At 44.1% G+C, this 20,015-nt stretch overlaps 1 protein-coding gene across 3 annotated transcripts in view; it reads right to left on the bottom strand.

Annotated features, from left to right (window-relative positions):
- LOC310832312 (beta-galactosidase-1-like protein 2) overlaps nt 1–20,015 on the bottom strand; it is a 63,135-nt gene that overhangs the window by 34,625 nt on the left and 8,495 nt on the right. For 2 of the 3 annotated variants that reach the window (XM_083713979.1, XM_083713981.1), the window contains exons 2-7: nt 18,533–18,589; nt 14,571–14,768; nt 13,093–13,161; nt 10,393–10,488; nt 7,898–8,006; nt 6,103–6,195 (exon numbers count right to left, since the gene is read on the bottom strand). In XM_083713979.1, the coding sequence (XP_083570105.1) occupies nt 6,103–6,195; nt 7,898–8,006; nt 10,393–10,488; nt 13,093–13,161; nt 14,571–14,768; nt 18,533–18,589 (622 nt within the window). The remainder of the gene's footprint in view (nt 1–6,102; nt 6,196–7,897; nt 8,007–10,392; nt 10,489–13,092; nt 13,162–14,570; nt 14,769–18,532; nt 18,590–20,015) is intronic. The other variant, XM_083713980.1, reaches the window with a different exon arrangement.

Consider the following 20,015-nt stretch of genomic DNA (forward strand, 5'->3'; position numbering starts at 1 on the left):
AGGTACAGCCAATGGTGGAGTGGTAAATCTTGGTGCTAGGGGTTGTTTCTCATAGTCACAGCCCCTAGGAGAGCCCAAAAATGCAGATAGCTGTGTTGAGCACATACACAGCATAATATCCAATCTATCAGACTCAGCTGAAAGCCAGATACTAACATTGTAGTTGGCAAGGTGGCCCTTGGCTTGGCAGACTTAGGTTCACATCCCTGAACCTGATTGTTTGCTTTGCCTGATAACAAACCATAGACAACACTCATGGTTTGACTGAAACAAACCACAAGGCCAAGTTCAGACAGCACAAGCCAGGCTCTGTTTTGTTTTGTCTGCAGTGTAGCCACAGCAGAAGTGGGGGTGGAATGGCACTGGAACTTTTGAGCGCCACACTGCTCATACACATTAAACCATAGTTTGTTTTACACTATAGCTTAATTTGACATGTGAAGCGGGCTGCGGCCTGAGCTAAAGTGAAGCTAAAGTGAGATATAGTAAGCCCTGCTCAAGGGGGCTCACATCAAAAAGTTTTACATTTTCAATTAAAAGACACAGCAAAATTTAATTAGTCGTATAAACAATAAATTAAGGAAAACATTTCACATGAATAAATGCACAGCAAAATTAAACAATCCACTGATAACGGTAATAAAAGTCTAACAATACAAATGCAAGAACATAGTCAAGATAAATAGCGAAATAAATGCAGCTCCAAGAATAAATTCTGACTCCAAGCAATAACCTCTAAGCAATATCCCATCCTTGATGGTCTCTAGACATCCTGAACTGCAGAAGCATCCCTTGTAGCTGGAGTCAGCCAAGGCCCCTGCCCTCTCAGGTCAGGTAGGCATGGACCAGATCAGCAGCGAGCAGGTCTTGCAGGGCTCACAATAAGATATAGCCATGAGCAAATTCTGTTAGTTAAAAGAAGTGAAGCATTAACAAACAGGAGTGTTGTATTCATGTCATTATCGGGAGTAAAGAGCTGTAGGCTTCAACACATACTTGGCTTGCAAGGCGATGCAAGGAAAACAAAAATAGGAACAGGCAAGAGGGCCCAGGTGTGTGCATGCTCTAATCAACATATTGGGAAGTTGATTTGAATGCTTGCTCGCATATCTTCTGCAAGGTGTAGGTGGCAGCAAGAGATCTCAGCTAGAGAGAAGCCAAGAGATCCAGAAACCGAGAATATCGGGACCAGATTACATGAAAAATGCCTGGTGCAGACACAGCATGCTGCCGTGTTCAGATGAATGCTCATTTGCCCACCATGTGGGAGGAATGGGGGAGGAGCTCAATTTAGTTCACATTTATTGTTATTTAATTATTTCATAAAATTTCTACAATGCTTGATTGTTAAAAAACCTCAAAGCAGTTTACAAAAAGATTTAAAGGCAAATAGTTTGAGAACCACAGCCATCCTTCAAAATTTGCACTTGTATAAATGTTACGATGCAGTTCTCCAGCCAAAAAATGCATGTATTAGGGAATGAGCACATGAAAAATGAAGATATATTACTGAAAATAAAATACAAACATGCATAAGATTAGTGGAAATGGTTTGCAAAAATGTGTGTGTTAGTGAAGACAGCATACAAAAATGTGTTTATTAAGAGAAATGTGCATTAAAATGCTGGTGAATCTTCATGGATGTTTATTTAAAAAAAATACACAAACAAATTGCTACAGAAATACGGGGAACTGAATTTAAAAGGGGAGGGGGGAGGATGAGAAACCAAGAGAACCAAAACTGACAGACCCTTCATCACTATTTAGCTCCATGCAGGCAGGCAGAGAGAGAGAAGGAGAAGGCGGGGATAGACATCTCCATGAACACCAAAAAGACTTTGATTGGTCATTTCAGGCAAAGTATTTACATGCTGGGTCACCAGTCTTCAACTATGGACCTATGGACCACAGGCAACAGCCTGCAGTTCTACAGCAGAGGAGCCATCTCAATTAAGGTCTCTCCTTCCTCCAGCTGTGAACAAAATAGGATATAGGATGTACCAGCCTCCGATGCTGAGTGGGAGAGATTGGGAGCCACATCACTCCTATGCAACTTTCCCCATCTGCAGTCAGACAATGGTGGAATTACAAGAAAGAGGATTAGGAGCCTCGCTGTGTGACTCCTTGGCTGAATGCCTGCAGACTGTCTAGTTGGGAGGGAGAGAGAAGGTGATTTCAACCAGATCTAATTGGCCAGGGGCCTTTTAGTGTTACGACACCTAAGCTGGTCAGGAGGGAAGATACTAAAACCCCAGGATTTTAGTAGGCTGAATCAGTGAAGGCTGATTCACGCATTGCATTTTTGTGTGTGTGTGTGTGTGTGTGTACAACAGTTCACATAAGGAGCTGACAATTTCCCTTGATTTCAATGGGGAAATTTCTAATGCATTCCTGACTATGTAATTTACGCTGGAAAATGTTGAAAAAACCCAGGAAAACCATCTGAAACCTTGCAAAAAGCAAACAAGGAAGGAAAAAATGCACTCTTATTCATCCTAGCTCTCCTTCTCCCTCCCTCCCTTTCACCACAGCTGCCACAGACCAGCAAAACACAAAATGTAAGGCTTGTTTAAGGCTGCTTGTTTGTTTACAGCACTACACTCAAGTCTGGCTGTTTAGGTATCTGAATCTGCGGCGCGTATTGTGAGGTCTGCAGGTACTATTTCCTTGTGTTTGGATAAGTGAATTTTTGTATAACGTGTGTTTGGATAGTGGAACCTGTGTGTACATGCACTTATTAAGAGACCAGGATTGGGTGCAGCTCCCACTTGTTCCAAGAATGAGTTCTAGTTTAACAGCCTTTTGACATGTGATGCAGCAGGAAACCTGGATCCGCTGCTGCAGAACATGGGGAAAAGACTGTTAAATGGGACACTAAATAGGAGGAAAGTATCAGAGGTCCAAAGGACTCCGGAATGGGAAAATGTACCAAGAGGTTGAATCTCTTTAAGGTAACAGATATCTTTGGGGCAGCTGGCAAGTCTGGAGATGAAAAGGTGGTCACACAAAATCAGGAGTAGCCAGCATGGTGGCCTCCCATGGTTGGGCTCCAACTGCCATCAGCTCCAGCCAGCATGACTGATGATCAGAGGTGATGGGAGCTGTTATTCAACAACATCTGGAGGGCACCACGTTGGCTATCCATGCTCAAAAGGGTTGCCACTGAGTACACCTCAGAGGAAGACCATCAGAGTCAAAACACACAAGGGATGTCAAAACTGATTCTGCAAATGAGGACTGGCAGTCAATACATAAATAACTGAATAGCTATGGTTCACTGTATTTTAATGTGAAACTATCACTATTGTATTGACTTATACTATACTGTCCCCCTCCTTTTTTTGCATTCAAGTTTCTTAGAGCTAAGCAGTGTTTCATTTTTGGTTTTTGTGGTCTTTGTCCATGGATTATGGAACTGAAGGAGGCAGAACGAGCCGCCTTCATCCCACCTCGCTCAGGGTAACAATATCAGACAGGCCTAAGCTGCTTCTGCTTTATGACAATGACGGGATGTTCAGCAGACAGCTCCCTCGAGCAGCTCTCTCGCACCCAAAGCAGCCATTGTTTCCCTGAGACAATGCTCGGTAAAGAAATAAAATAAAAAACTGGCAGTGACCTTAACAAGGCCTCTGGCAATTAACCTTCTGCTGCGGTGCTGCATCGGAGCCAGTCGAAGAGAGAAAGCTGGGTGCGGCTCAGAGAGGATTTGCCAAGCTAAAAATGGTCTTCTCTGGGTGCCTGCCAACTCCGGTGCTTGCCCAGATTGCAGGCAGGGCCTGTGGAAAGATCCGTGCTGGACAAGGCAACAGAGGGAAGCATTAGTAAAATTAGCCTGCCCTGGGCTGAGCTTCAGATTACAGGGGTTTACAAGGCAGTCTAGGTCTGACAGGCAAAAGAATCTCTCGCAAGCAAAAGCCCTAAGTTTGTCCACAGTGCCAAACGCTCATTTCACTGCTTTCTGCCCTCAGGAAGGGAAGTGGGGGACGCATCCACTATAGAAAGTCTCTTAAATAAGGGGCTTATCCACCCCTTTTCTTCTGTTCCACTTGGACTTTGTAGGCTCCCCATGTTCTAACTTTCAGTACTATTATCATTTATTTCCATTTATAAATCACATCCCATAAGACATCCCAAAGCAATTTAAAGTGCAATAAAAACATCCACAGAACAATTGCATATCGAAAAACACCTAAGACACGTGTATGTACATTTGTTTCATAAAGTTTATACACCACTCGACTGCAAGAAACCTCAAAGCGATTTACAAAAAGATAAAACAAGAAAATCCAAGAAAAATTCACCTCCCTGCTTTAAAACATACAAGTTAAAATACTAAACAAAATAAAATTTCTAAGCATCTGAGTAGGCTTGCTAAACAATAATGCTTTTAGCAGGTGCAGAAAAGAGAGCAGTGAAGGAGCCTGCTTGATCTCAATGGGCAGGGAGTTCCAAAGTGCAGCTGCTGCCGCATTAAATGACTGAGTTCTTACAAATGTGGAAGGAGTATAATTAGGCACCTGCAGAAGTGCCAATTCCACCAAGTGGGCACATATGGCATAGGCAATTTTGTAGGTAAACTGGTCCCAGGTTGCTACACGCACACATTTTATATATACACAAGTTGTTACACACATCTAGGACTTGCTGATCAGAAGGTCGGCGGTTCGAATCCCCGCAATGGGGTGAGCTCCCGTTGCTCGGTCCCTGCTCCTGCCAACCTAGCAGTTTGAAAGCACGTCAAAGTGCAAGTAGATAAACAGGTACCGCTCCAGCGGGAAGGTAAACGGCGTTTGCGTGCGCTGCTCTGGTTCACCAGAAGTGGCTTAGTCATGCTGGCCACATGACCCGGAAGCTGTACGCTGGCTCCCTCGGCCAATAAAGCGAGATGAGCGCTGCAACCCCAGAGTCGGCCACGACTGGACCTAATGGTCAGGGGTCCCTTTACCTTTATCTTACATACACATCAATAACACATACGTAAAATTGATTCAAATCCAGTACAGATACCAACTAGGATAAATGAAGTGGGGGGAATGCCTTGTGCTACAGCAGCTTCCCCTGGCCACACACACACACACACACACACACACACTGTGTTTGAATTGTTTGATTGTGTTGACTGTATTAGCGCTGCATTTAAAATGGATGGCTGTGAGCCATCTCAAATTGACGGAGAGGCAGCACAGACATTTAAAAAATAAAATTAGCTCTGTTATTTTGGGGGTTACAACACAGTTGGATAGTTTAGTCACTAAAAAAATAATACTTCTGTTTGATTTAAAAGGCACCCTGATTTAATTCAACACAATATCAAATAGTGATATTAGAAAATGTATTATTTTCAATGCAAATACTTCCATTAATACCTGGAATGCCACAGGACTCCCCACCCTCCTTTGCTCCATTGCAAGTTCACAGTGAAACCTTACCCATGCTTACTCAGAAGTAAGTTCAACAGATAAATGTATATAGCAAGGGTAGAGAACCCTTTTCAGTCCAAGGGCCACATTCCCTTCTAGGCAATATTCCAAGGACCACTTGGCAGTGGTGAGCAAGTCTACTTCTCTACCCTCCATCCAGACAAGCAAGAGGCATTATCGAAGTTCAAGGCCACACTCCAGCCAGGCAAGTTCATTCAGGGTTCAAAGAAGATCCATTGAAGGGTGTGACTTGGGGAGAGTTCTAAGGGCCAGATACAGAGGCTGGACGGCACCTTTGACCCCCAGGCATGAGGTTCCTAACCCCTGGTGTAGAGCAATACAGCTGCAACCCTGTATCACTTATTTATGAGGAAAGAGGATAAAGGAAAGGATTGAAGTGAATCAGGCAGGACTAATAGCAGAGATGGGGAGGCTATAGCCAAAGCGTCTAATTTTTCAGCTCATGTTTGCAAAGCGCAGAGGAAGAAAGAAAGGGAGGGAGGGAGGGAGGGGAGAGAGAGAGAGAGAGAGATGAGAAGGCACAATGTATTACTATTTATTATGTGTTGCTGTTATTAACTATTGTATACCACCCTATGTACCTGTAGATCTCAGGGTGGTTCACAGTACAGGCAGGAACATTAAAAACACACATAAAAATGAGGCAGAGGGAGCACTTTACCTGTTTGATGTACATCATGTAATCTGGGTCTTCAGCATAGGAGCCATATTCATTCTCTACTTGGATTGCAATGATTGGTCCTCCATTCTTGTACTACCAAAAGAGAGGAGGAGAAAACACATAAGACAGAGGTAGCCAACATGGTGTCCTCCAGATGTTCTTTGACCACAACTCCGATCATCCCTGGCTGAGGCTGACAGGAGGTGGAGTCCAACAACATCTGGAGAGTTGGCTACCCTTGGCATAAGGCAGCCTTCCTCAACCTTGGCCCTCCTGGTGTTTTGAGACTACAATTCCCATCATCCCTGACCACTGGTCCTGCTAGCTAGGGATCATGGAAATTGTAGGCCAAAAACATCTGCTGGGCTGAGGTTGAGGAAGCCTGGCATAAGGTATCCATCTGTCTCTGGTGGGTTTAATCCAACTATAAAGATTTACTGAGAAAGAGAACTTGCAGATAACTGTTAAGGACCTTGCTTATTGGTTTGATCCATTGGCTCTGAACTGGAACTTCAAACCACGACTTCCAGGGTCAATCTGGAAAAGTCTCCCTGGTTTTGCACCACTACAAATTAGAGGAGGAAAATGTATATCTAAACACTCCTTGAGTCACAAAAACCCTCCTTGAACACGTGCGAGCACGTGCGCGCACACACACACATCCCAGAGAAGTGCATCCTCTTTGTATTATCCTTCTACATGCAAAGAACTTTAGACACAGGAAAAATCCAAACATGCCATGCTCAAGTGGTGTGTCACAGAAGAGCTACACTACATGCCTTTCCTGAATGTGTAAGCTGGCTCTCTGCCATGAATGATAGATGGTTGTGGAATGATCAACTGTATCTCTGCCTTGGTTCTCTATCTGCAAATGAATGAGACTCCCTTAAGTCTCCCCTGCTGGGCTGCTGAGTTTAATGCACAGAGGAGTACAAAGTGCTTGGCTACCTCCCAGGCTTGTTGTGAGAATGAAGAAATTAAAGTCCTACACAAATGAAGCTTCTGCACAGCCTCTGTCACATCTTACTTGTGTGAAAGGGGCATCAGGTGATTATCTGGGAATGAAACCATGCTCTTGTCCCTACCCTGTCGGCACAAGGCAAGTTGCCTGGGCTCTGCCTCTAGATGTCCACGAATTAACTACCTACTTCACATGAACAGTACATGAAAACAGTTACAGCAAAAGTTGTACAATCTTTCAGCTCAGCTATGAACACTACAGTAGCTTTGGAAAAATCATATTCCCCTAGCCAAGGTTCTCCAAGTGTGAGATATGCAGGTTATGAAGAAAATTAAAAGCATCACAGGGCATTGCACATTTAGAAGTTATTGCACAATAATAAACATATAGGTAGCACAGTTGCATTGATTGCAAAGGCGATTCAAGCACAGAACAATGCAAACCTTGCTTATGCTGTTTGCTCCTATGGCTTACTATGGTGGAAGCAGCTGGGAAGCAGCTGCCTTTTGATTTCTGCACAATACCCCAGAATGCCTGATGCAGCATCGCCCTAGAGCAGCCTTTACCAAACTGGTGCCAGCCAGGGGCTGTTGGACTACAACTCCCATCATCCTTGACCACTGGCTGTGTTTGTTGAGGCTGGAGGGAGTTCCAGTCCAAAAGGTCTGGAGAAGACCAGGTTAGGGAAGGCCAGAAAACCAAGCATGGCCAGAAAACCAGAATGGCAGAGGCAGCTTCCCAGACTCCAATCACTGTTTCCAGGTCAGCCTGGCAACCCTGGTCTAAAAATGCAAGTGGTTTAGCAGCAGCAACATAGCCCATGATCTGATTTACCTGAAGATGGACTACCTCACGCATCAGGCGATCAAAGTAGTCATCTACAGCCTCTGTGAAGCCTTTGTACGTTGTCCTCAGTTGCATTTCGGGGTCTTGGAGCAACCAGCTATGGAGGGAAAAGGACCAGAACTTGTGAGAAAGTAAGAAGAGCTGTGCTGGATCAGACCAAAGGAACATCTGTTCCTCCCCGCGGCCAATCAGGTATCTTTGGGAAGCCCAAAAGCAGGCTAGGCCACATTTGGTCCCCAGGCCTAAGGTTCCCCACCTCTGCTCTACAAGCTAGAGCGCAGAAGAGGGACAAGTTGTTAAAGTTAAGGATGGAGAGCACAAGTAGCAAAGCATGTTGGGAGCAGGATGGATGGGTATGTGTTTAAATTATTACTATTTAATTTTATTGATATCCTGCCTTTTTCCCTGACAGGGAATGAGTGGAACAGGTCCAAGTGGGGGAAATTAAGAATATTTGAAAACTGCTAGCCTTCCTGTGACTTAAGGTATCTTTGTACTGCAGAATCTAAATAGGTTTAACAGTTATCTTCTCTCCCCACTGAGCCCTGGGGTTGGTAGTTCAGGGGAGAGGGGCTGGGAATGGCAAGGATTCCCAGCCCTATCCTGGTGTCCTTTGGATGTTGTCAGACTCCAACTCCCCTCAGCCCCAGCCTGCATGGCCAAGGGTCAGGGTGATGGGAGTTGTAGTCCAACAACATCCAAAGGGCACTGGGTTGGGGAAAGGCTTCCTTATGAAAGGCAGCTTGGAGGTTCCATCCTCCTTACAAATCCTTTTAGAATGTAGAGGAGGTGGGTCTGAGGAATGGAGAAGGAACGGTTGTCACAGGTACTGTTAAAAACACAATGAGAGTCATGGAGACAAGAATTAGTAGTGGACGAGGCAGTGGGATTGGGAAGGGGGAGGAATGGGGATGTGACAGTAGATGAGCTGATGCAGAGTGGAGTCAGTAAGAAGGAGTCTAATGTCAGAGTGTTCCTGTTACCACCAGGAATAAAAGGAACATTTGTTCGTGGAGTCTTCTGGTTTCAGTTATTCACAGGGAAAGAATTTGCAATCCCCCCTCCCCCCGCCAGCATTATGCACAAAAGCAGTTGATAGCGTTCCAGAGAAAATGGGTATAGGCACCCATAAGAGGAGGCAGCGCAAACAAGGCACATTTGTTCACACTTTGCATCAAAAAGAGGAAAGAAAAAATGTCTTGCTCTGAACACGAAGCATTTTCCTCCTCTCTTCTCTGCAAAATAATAAAGGGTGCAAAGCAATAATTGCCACTCATATGACACTTTGTGGGTTTTTGGCATAAGTCTGCAAAACTTGGATGCTTTATTACGAGGGTGAGGGAGAGGAGAACTGTACACAGTGCCTTGAACTCTGTGGAGGAAAGATGTGATTTAAATGTAATAATAGTATTTATTTTAAAATCAGCTAGTCCATTCACCCTGTTGCTGATGCATGAAATCCCCATCACTGTTCAGATTTCCTGCATTGAAAGAGGGTTGGACGAGATGAACTTTGAAGGTCCTTCCGACTCTGTTTCTGTTTCCTATGTAAAGTACCATGTGTGTAGGAATATTGCTATGTACTAAGTCAGGGAACTCAGCAAAGAACCCTGGACTGACTTTACCCTGTGCCCTGCTTTATCCTCAAAGTGCCTCTCTCAGCCTCCCCATGTGCAGGAGCGAATCTCTAACATCCTCGAGCTGTTTTCTAGGTTTGCTTTGCATGTGGACTTTCTTCATCTTCCTACCTCATCCCGTGGGAACCTCCTGTTGATGCAAACGGGAGTGCAAATGAGAGGTTTCAAGAGCGCAGCATAGCCACTGGGATCCTGTCCTGGTTACCAGATCTCGAGGGAGCTGCTGACATAAGCTGCTGATCCCCACCTATTTATTTCCTCCAGTTATCTTTCCCACCAGAGGTTTAGCCTCCACAGAGAACCTTTCGGGTAGCGGATCTTCCCTCGTTCTGCTCTCACACCTTCTCTCCCCCTTTGTGGTAAACCGGCATGAGACATTTATTTCCATTTCCATGCTGCTGCATCTTTTATTTATTTAAAATATTTGTGTACCCTGTCTCTCCTGCTGTCTGATTCAGTTAAAGCAAATCTCTTCAGATCAAATATGCAAAACCAAACTATATTTGAAGTAACTACATGAAATTGCTCCTACCCATCTTTATTATTATTCTTACTATTGAAATGGTGTTGAAATATTGAAATGGTGTTCAAAAATAAGAGGTAGAAACCCAGTTTCCAAGGGCCAACAAGGGAAGTACAGGAGGGAAGCGTGCATCTATGCCAGCCTTCAGCAACCAGCTGCCCTGTTTTTTGGACAACAACTAGCCATTTCAGAATCACCAGCCTTTCTACATTCTCCTAATTAAGAGTCTGTTCCCTGAAGTCCTAGTGGGCAGTAGGAATTGAGAGCCACAGAGCAAGGGTTGACTGCCATTCCAAAAGACAACCAAAACTATCTAGACTTACCTGGGCAGACCACCAAGGTCCCACTCGGAGCAAATATAAGGTCCTGGGCGCAGAATCACCCACAGCCCAACTTCTTCAGCTGTCCTAAGGAAAGCCCTGGAGAAGGAAACAGCATTAGGCAGAGTGAGGGAACCACAAAGCTGGCAGGAGATGTTGTAAGGAACAGCAACTAGCAAACCATACAGATCTGGAGAACAATGATCTAGAAAGATCCCACAAGCTGTAGTGATAAAAGTATTGGCTTTTAAAACTGGTTGCTTCAAATCAATATATGAGAACATCACTCCATGTTTCTCCAACACCGACTCCCTTCTCTACATGTTCTCTCTCCCATTCCCTCTCACCTTTGCTTTTTCTTCTTCCCCTTCTTTCTAATGACTACTTCCTCTTCTCCCATCTAAAGTCTATTATAGCTGCTAGCCCACTACATTTCAAAACTTTATGCTTGTCTTTGCCACTCTTCCCACTGGCCAGTTTGTCTGTGACATTGGAGCATCTCAGCCAATTACAGCCCAAGGCTTCACTACTACCACAAAATCCCTTAGATGCTTAGCACATTAAAATGTAGTTAAACTGCAAATGAACAGCAGCAGTTTATCCTTGCCGGACATCAACCATCAGATGAGCCCATATGTTTTGCATTCTGCCTCTAGAAAAGGCCAGCCAAATGCCTTGGGAGCTCAAATGCAAGAGAAGACCCCTTTCCCAAACACTTTAGCTTGGAAAAGAAACAAAAGAGTAGACAGGAAATATGGTGCAAGTACAGCCATCTGATGGCTTTGTCACACTTTAACTGCATGCTCAAATCTCTGTTTCTCCCCAGATTTTTTTACCACAATGCCACAACCACATCCCATGTCTGGAACCATTGATGTGATGGAAGGTCACATCCCCTAGATTAGAACATCACCTGTGACTTGGGCCAATTGCAAAACAATGATACAAGCTGTACGCCATGGACTCAGTTCAGCCTACAGCAGTCACTCAAAGTTGGGAATATCAGTCGTCAGCCATGTGGACCTTCTCTTGCCAAGGATGCAATCAAAATTTCAGACCGACAGAAACTGGAAATAATGAGGACTGAAGCATTCTATTCTTGGGCTTCTATCCAAAGTAGCCCCAGATATGTTTCTCTGTTACAAGGATTTTTCCTTCCCCAGTATGCCCCCTAAATCTGTTGGGTTTTCCCCAACACTTTGTAGAAGATTTGGGGAGGGCACAGAATATATGGCAGGGCAGGGAAAAGAAGCAGAAGAAGGAAGTTCCATTGCACAACTGTAGATACAGTGGTACCTTGGTTGTCAAACTTAATCCGTTCTGGGAGGTGTTCAACTCCCGGAACAGTTTGAAAACCAAGGTGCGGCTTCCAATTGGCAGCAGGAGCTTCCTGCACTCAGTCGGAAGCCGCAGAAATTGCGTTGGATGTTCAGCTTCCAAAAAAAGTTCGCAAACTTACTTCCAGGTTTGCACTGTTCGAGAGCAGATTTGTTCGGAAGTCAAGCCATTTGACAACCAAGGTGCCACTGCACTTGCACTAACAGAAGGAAGGCACTGAAAACCTCCTGCTGTATCCTGCGGTATTTTAATACATCCTTTGTAAGCATCCTAGCCTGGCTAACATAAGAAACAGCCCAAGATTCCTGCAACTGCTGAATGGAAACCAAAGCCATATGAGAATGCCGTAATAAATTTATAGAGAACTTGGAAACCTTTATTAATTTTTGACACGTTAGACTGCACCCTTCAAAAGGTGTAAGAGGCTTAACTGAAATTTTGCAAAACTATATGACATTGTACAGATTATGATTTGGGAAATGCATAGTGATATCCAACCAAGTCACATTCCGGTGACAATGGTGGGCTCATGTTACTTAAGAGTAATACTCTATTACGACTGCTGGATATTCTATGACTAGTGCTAGATATTACACATGGAATGAATAGGAGCTTTAAAAAAGGATTAAATTATAATTTATTATTTGTGATTGTAAAGAAAATTAAGTTAATTTTTAAAAATGTAAAAAGATTTGAGGTAGATGCAGCTTTGGTCTGAGCTGGGAAGGAATGAACACTGAGCCTTAAGAAGGCTTTATCCGGCACAGAGACAATTCAGCACCTGTTATTAACAAATGCTGACTCACCATATCTTTCTTCCTCTTACTCAGTCCCTTATGGATAGGGTTGGCAGACTCTGAACAAGCTTTATTGTCAAATGGAGTGGAGAAACAAAAGATTGCTATGCAGGGCATAAGCCTGCAGAATTGCAGGGCAGGAATCTCCTTATTAACTCATCTTTAACTCATAGAGCTTGAGGGAAACTATTCATACTGCTCCCTGAAGATCCTTCCTCTCAGCTTAATTTGTGTCTTCACAAATTGAGCTTTGAAAAATTTCCACTTCTAAAGGGATAGAGCACAGCTCCCTCCCAGTCTCTCTCCCCGCCCCTGGCCCCAGATCTTCTTCTAGCATTACTAACCCAAACAACAACAACAACCCCCCCCAATGTCTAATGTTCTGTAAACTACAAACCCTGCTCCAATATTCTGCAGCCAGGGGCAACTAAAGCCAGAGAAATTGTCCCAACAGAATAACATTATTTGTTTACAATAAATTTGATTTCTCAGGTTGCAGAATTTACTTGTGTGTGGGTTTGTTTCAGCCATGGACCGTGAGATCCATACTTCAGATCAGGATAGGTACCTCAGATCCAGGTTTCCGCGGAAGTCAAATTTCCCTCTTACTTCCTCGTGAAGATTCCATGGGACATAGCTGAAAGACAGAATGAATTAGCTGCCCGTTTCAACGCTGGTTTCAGGGGTCAAGCAAGGAAATCAGCTGACTATCCCCACTTCACATCCCATAAATTTTTTAGAGCAACAATAGCCAACTGATGGTGTGTGAGGCGGATTGGGGCCCCCAAAGCAATTTTATCTGGCTGCTGGAGGCTTTGCAAAATAATAATAATGATGGTGATGATGATGATGATGATGAAGTGTGGTAAAAGGTTTGCCAACAGTTTTGCTCTTTCAGAAAAGAAAACCAGTGATAAAATTGTAAGAAACATAAACATTACTCTCCTATGAATTTTGTATACAATATACATGTAACCCACTCGAAGAAGCTGTTAAGTCCTTAACACCAGGTGACATCAACTTTTAGTATGGAAATTAAGACAAAGGAGACATCAAAAGGTCACACAGAATGACTTATTAGCCCAAAGTTTATAAATCAGTTGTTCCCAAGGAAGGCTTAACAGGCAAATAATATTTATAACTGAAGAATGATGGGTGAATCTATCCATTTCTACTCCGTGTTGCAGATTTTTACCCATAACTGTAGTATTTTTGCATTAATCTGTTGATATTTTTTGAATCCTCTCAAAATATGTATTTAGTACGTATTTGTAGGCACATTTCTTTCAGAATACCTGTTTAAATACATACTTTTGGTATAACTTCCAAGAACAGCATCACAACATTTGGAGAAGTACAAACTCCAATGGACAGCTCATCTCTGATCAGTAAAAAAACTATGAACTGTTTTGTTTTGGAATTCACAGAGATTGGATTGCTTAAGCATCCCCTCTTTGAGGTCTTCTGTCTTTCTCTTCTTTTTGTGCACTGGAATCTTCCTTCCTTTCCTTTCCCAGCTCTATCACAAAGCCTGCCTTTTGGTGAGGGTGGTTGGCTTGTGTGACAACACACGCCCCCACAGTTCAGTGTCCCCAATTTAGAGAAGAGAATTTAAGGGAAGGGCTGTAGCTCAGTGGCAGAGCACATGTTTTGCATGCAAAAAGGCCCCAGGTTCAATCCCAGAATCTACAGGTAGGCCTAGGAGAACTGCTTGTCTTAAGCCTTGGAGAGCCACTGCCAGTGTAGATATTGGTACAATTTCCATGTGGGTGGCATGGAAAGGAAAAAAAGGGGTGTAGGGTGGCAGAAGAGAGAAAGGGAGCAGCAGGAAGATATGTGGCCTCACATATTTTGGGTACATGGCCTTCAAAAGTCTATGCCAGTGGGAATGTGACCCTCAAAAGTGGGGGAGGTAATTCATCTCTGGTGTAGAGAGATGCCACAAAGCTAGATGCTCCGACTCTGTGTTAAGGCAGCTTCCTATCATGTTCCCATGAAGTCAGCAGCTACAAACTGGACTGAGCCTGCAGTAAGGGCAGCACTTACGTCGTGAGGGTGTTCAAGCCGCAGGCCTTCATCTTAATCAAGCGGTCTTTCCAGTATTCACGGGGGATGCGGAAATAGTGCATTGAGCCTCCAAAGATGCGAAACTCCTTGCCCTCCAGCAAGAACTTAGAGTTCCTGGCCTGCAAGCCATGGATCCTGCCCCGCAAGCGCATGGGGACCAGGCCACTCCAGTTAAACCTAGAATGGGGGGAAAAGTTCAGGGGTAGCACAGCCAAAGTCAAGACATAGAGACTTCCTGGAAAGTGACAGCTAGTTTGACTTCTTGTCAAAGCGAGCTGGGGAACACTACCAAGTCAGATAACAGAGAAGGGTTGTGTGGGTCTTTTAGGCACTCTTCGGTATAGTTCTTGCTGAAAAGGCAAGGCTGTGCCTGGGCCATGCTACTTTGAACTGCATGTTTAAAAACTAGCTCTTCAGGAAGATCAGGAAATAACCCTTGTCCCTTACATCCTGGTTTTATATGTACAAATAATTATACTGGATGGCAGGTGGGGCTAAACCTTTGGTCCAAGGTTCACATAGTTAGTTAGCCCTCCAAGGATGGGATGCCAGCAGGGTGTGTGGCCAAGATATATACAGACAGGCAAGCACACACACACATTTAGTCAGCCAATCAGCAGATGAGCAGATGGCAACACAGGGCTGGTAGGAGAGGTTTCTCACCTCCTAGCCCAGAAATGGGAAGGGAAACCACACTCTCTTCTGCATTTGCCCCCAAGCACAGTACTGGGTTTCCCCCCTTCTCCTAGCTCAGCACTGCAATGAAAGCAAAAATGAAGCAGAAGAAGCAGGATCCTGCCTTCTCAGTGCTGCAATGGAGAGGAAAGCCCCATCTACTCTGCAAAGGTCCTCTTCTCCCTAGGGAGACACTATTGCTAGGAGGTCTAAGAGCAGAGGGAGAAGAGGAGCCTTTGCATAGGGAGATTTTGCTAGAATCGGGCAGGCTGTAAGTGCCTTGGATAGCTGCACCTAGCATGTGTTATGGGTTCACCAACCCTGTTGTATGGATGAGGAGGATGATGATGATGATGATGTATACACACACACACAACTCAAGTCTAAGTTTGAACAATCTGTGACCCATCAGTCAGTCAGTTAGTCAGACAGACAGATTATTACCCTTATGTTCCTCCAAAAGGTTACAGAATTGACCCTGCCTCATCCTCACAATTCTGTGAACTACATTACAGTGAAAGATAGTGTCTAGCCATAGGTAACCCAGTGAGTTCCATAGCTAAGGAAACATCCAACATAGTACAACACTGGTCCACCAAGGGCTGGACACACACACCCCTCCCCATCTTTTCAAGAATCCAAAATAGAAGTTTTTCTGAACCCTTAGTGAGCGATGTTCAGCTTTGGGGTGACGGTATTACTTATGTAACCTGGTGATCTAATTATGCAGTGTGGCTTATTACTCTTAAATGCAGGTAGATTTAATGGCCACGGCATCAGAGGGCATAATGCAGTTGTGTGCACTTACATTGCCTCGAGCAGGAGATGCTCTAGAAGTATTACTTAGCAGATCAAAGATATGCAGAGTCCTTGCTACGTAGGAGAGAGGGGCTCTATGCAACGGGGGAGGGGGACTGCTGAGGACATGGGCATTGCAAGATACATTGAAGGACTCAGGGCACTCCATGATACAACCTGGCATAAATGCAAATTTATATGTAAATATGCCTCTGGGAAATGAAGATGATGGGTGGCTGGCATCTCACCAGAATGGTGTTTTGCAGCACACCCAGTAGCCATAAAAGCAACATTTTTGCAGTCGTTGGTTTATTAAAGTATAAAAACAGGTGCAGGAGATCTGGGGCCTGGCTGAGGACTAGTTAAATTGGGATGAGAATTCCTCACACAGGTCACATTCACACCATGTATTTCAAACACTGTGATACCACTTTAAACAATCATGGCTACCCACAAAGAATTCTGGGAGGTGTGGTTTGTTAAGTGTGATGTGAGTTGTTAGAAGGCCCTCCAGACCCTTCCTAGAGCTACAACTCCCAGAGTTTCTTGGAAAGAGGGACTCATTGTTAAACCACACTGACTCTTGGTAGCTCTACAAAGGGAATAAGGAGGTTCCCTAACAACTTTCAGCATGCTTAACAAACTATAGAATTATTGGGCGAATATCAGACTTTTTATGAGTGCTTTAAATGAATGGTTTGACCATGGCCATAATGTTTTCTCACCACTTTGGTCACTGTTCACCTGCTTTCCTTTTTGCCTTCTTATTTGCCTTATCTGCCCACATCTTATTCATGCCACCCTGCCCACTGGCTTCCCAGTTCACGAAGCAAGTTGCCCAGTTTCTCCCATCTTGCCTGTCACCTTCTTCCCATTTCATAGATGCAAGAAACCTTTCGTTTTATTTTTCGCTCTGCACTCATTACTAGAAAACAACTTTTTATGATACTGGCTATGAAAGCATTTCCCAAACATGCTGCCCCCCAGCTGTTTTGGGCTGCAGCTCCCACCAGGTCAGAAGACCATCATCCCCAAGCTGTAATAATAATAAAAAAAGTCAGCTTGCAATTGTAAGAGTACCATCTATCCAGGCTCCAGCAACATTGAGAAAGGCAGCTTGCAGCCCATGGAACAGGAAGACAGTTTTCAAAATGGCAGGCCTTTTCAAATAGGTTAATGGGAACATTGTTTTCAGACTCCATACGTTTCAGTGATCTAAATAGGCCCAGATTCTGGCGCTGCCAACCCATGGAAATACAGAGGGTGTGGTGGGAGTTTGAGTTCTGCCATGTTCATTTTCCTCACACAACTGAACAGTTTGCTTCTCCCCACTCCCACTTCATGAGACAATGAGATAATACTAGATAGCTAATAAGGAACTTGTATATTGAAACAAAAAACTGTCTAGCTGTAATAGTAGTATAGATAAGCAGGGATCCTGAGGGCTCCATACAGGCTTCCCCGTTTATACCACAGCATCAGATGCTCTCTGGAAAATATCTTCTGAAAGAACCCACCAGATTGCCATCCAATGCAGCTCAAGGTGTTTATACAAGCACTTCCCTTAAGTATGCAGTGGATTGTCACTGGCAGTCCTTACAATGCCCTATAACAAAGCAGGGCATTCAGATTATCCCCACAGTGAAGAAATTTATGTTTGTGGTGGAGCTGAGATTTGAACCAGTGGCTTCCTACCACCCAACCGCCATTTAGATCAATGGAAATCACAGAGGCCACACAGGGGAGTATCTTCATAACTGGACTGCCTGTGTGGGTTTCCCACTCCTCTCCACTCGCAGTTTAGTTCCTTGAATGTTACCTCCCAAGTGACGGTGGGAAGCAGCGTCAAGCATGCTTGCTGACTGTAAGCCAGGTATGGGGAACCTGTGGCCCTCCAGATGTTTTTGAACTTCAGCTCTGGTCAGCCCCAGCAAGCATGGCCAAGAGTCGGATATTATGGGAGTTGGAGTCCAACAACATCCCCAACTCTACTATAAAGGGCAAATGAAAACTGAACTGGACAGATTCCAAAAATGCTTTCCCACCAGTTGTAGGAGAAGCCATAGAGGAAGTATTTACAGTGGTGACTGCATGGGTTGTGATCCTCTTTCCAGACAGAGGGAAAGGAAGACCTATACGTAGCGTTGTATCTGGCCTCCTAAATCTCAGGATCTCAAGTTGAACACCCACAACAGGAACAAGCTACACCATACAGTGCTAGACCCTGGACGATATATAAATACCGTTTCTAGGCTAAACACACAGGGTTTGGGGAGAGACATCACAATTCAGGGTAAAGGGGAAGAAGCCTCTCTCTTGCTGGCACAGTCTAGCGAAAGGAGACTAGCAAAGAGTAAAAAAGAAGCATTTGGTGAGGAAGGGATATGAGTTCTGAACTACAACACAGCATCAAGGAAACTAAATCTGAAACTTGGAAATCCTGACCACACAGATAGTATAGATAGTACCTCTGAACCTCCTCATCCCTACAGGCCTCCGAAACAACAGGCAGGCAGGGGATATACCTGGAAAAAGAAGTTCGCATTAAATGTGGCATGTCTGAATTGGGAGGTCCAGCAAGAAATGACAAGCTAGCATTCCCTGGTGATAAGTTTAAAGTCCAGCATTCCCAATGCTACAGATTTTGCTGCTTTCCTTTTTAAAGGGATTGTTTCATTGGTGGTGCCACAACTCCAGGATTCCTTCTCCAGGGACATCCAGCGGACACCTTCTTGATGCATTTGCAGAGAAGCTGTCGAAATGCTTTTATGTACACAGGCATTTTGTCATTTTAATTCACTTGCCTCGCCACTCACCCTGCTGCTGCCTTTCAGTGTTGGTTTTATTGATTGTCTGGCTGCTATTCCTAACCGATTTGTTTTACCAAAAATGCCAGAGGGGGCACGTGCAGAAAAACGGCCCACGGATTATATTAAATAAACAAATAAATAATAAATTAAGTTTGCCAGTTCGGGTTCAGGCTGGGGCCTCTGCCAAAGCATGAGAAACAATGGGCTGGATCCAAACTTAGTCATGTTTAGAGGAGATGCACGGAAATAAATGGCACTTAAGTCCCATTCTCCATAATGTTTCATTGGACAAGACGTGATTGCTATGCAAGCAGGGCGTGAGGAAAAATCATTTAAGTCAGATGTACAAAAAATAAGCTGATCATGTAGCCACAAAGTAAGCAACACCACCAGTCTGATTTCTTTTTGGTTATATATTTCTTTATCCCCTTCTGTTTTGCGCAATATATTGCCTGATTTAGATCTGCCCCCAGCTGAAATACATGTAATGGTTACCCTTTCCTATCCTATTTTACTCTCTTTCTATTGTCTGTTGAAAACTTTTAGATTTGAAGTCCCGTAAAGGCAGCAACCTGGTTTGGTGGTGGTGTTTTGTTCTTGTGCTACTATTAGCAACCTCCTACCTGGTATTGTGTGGGAATTCTAAGAAACAAACAAAAAGAATCAGTGAGGTTTTGACATCCGGGGTAAAAATCAGTGCAGTTTGGAAAGGCTGAACCCACCATCTTGATTCAAAATGGCCTCCAGTAGTATCCAAACACAGATGCAAACCTGCTCCTCAGTCCCAAGAACCATCATGGAAAAGTTGGTTATAGTATCTTTACGAGGTATACGGATGCATAGTGAACATGCAAGCAACTTTCCAAAATATACAGCAGATTTTAAGCTGGCATGGTCAAATAGCAGCTTGCAGACTGGATCCGAGATCCATCAAGTGGTCCTAGCTGAGTCAGAACAAACTGCCCACTGTTCAAACAAGTGTTTTGAACACTTGTTTAAAAAAGGTCAGGCAGGGCAAGTCTGTTTCCAAAAGTATGAGGACCTACCCTCAGCAGGCCACTCCCACTTTGTACAATGCAAAGGGAAGAACCACACAGCATAAATAATAGGTTTAGTCAATTGTTACTTTGGACAAGAAACT

This window comes from Podarcis gaigeae (assembly GCF_964106915.1).
Source record: "Podarcis gaigeae genome assembly, chromosome: 15".
NCBI lineage: Eukaryota > Metazoa > Chordata > Lepidosauria > Squamata > Lacertidae > Podarcis > Podarcis gaigeae.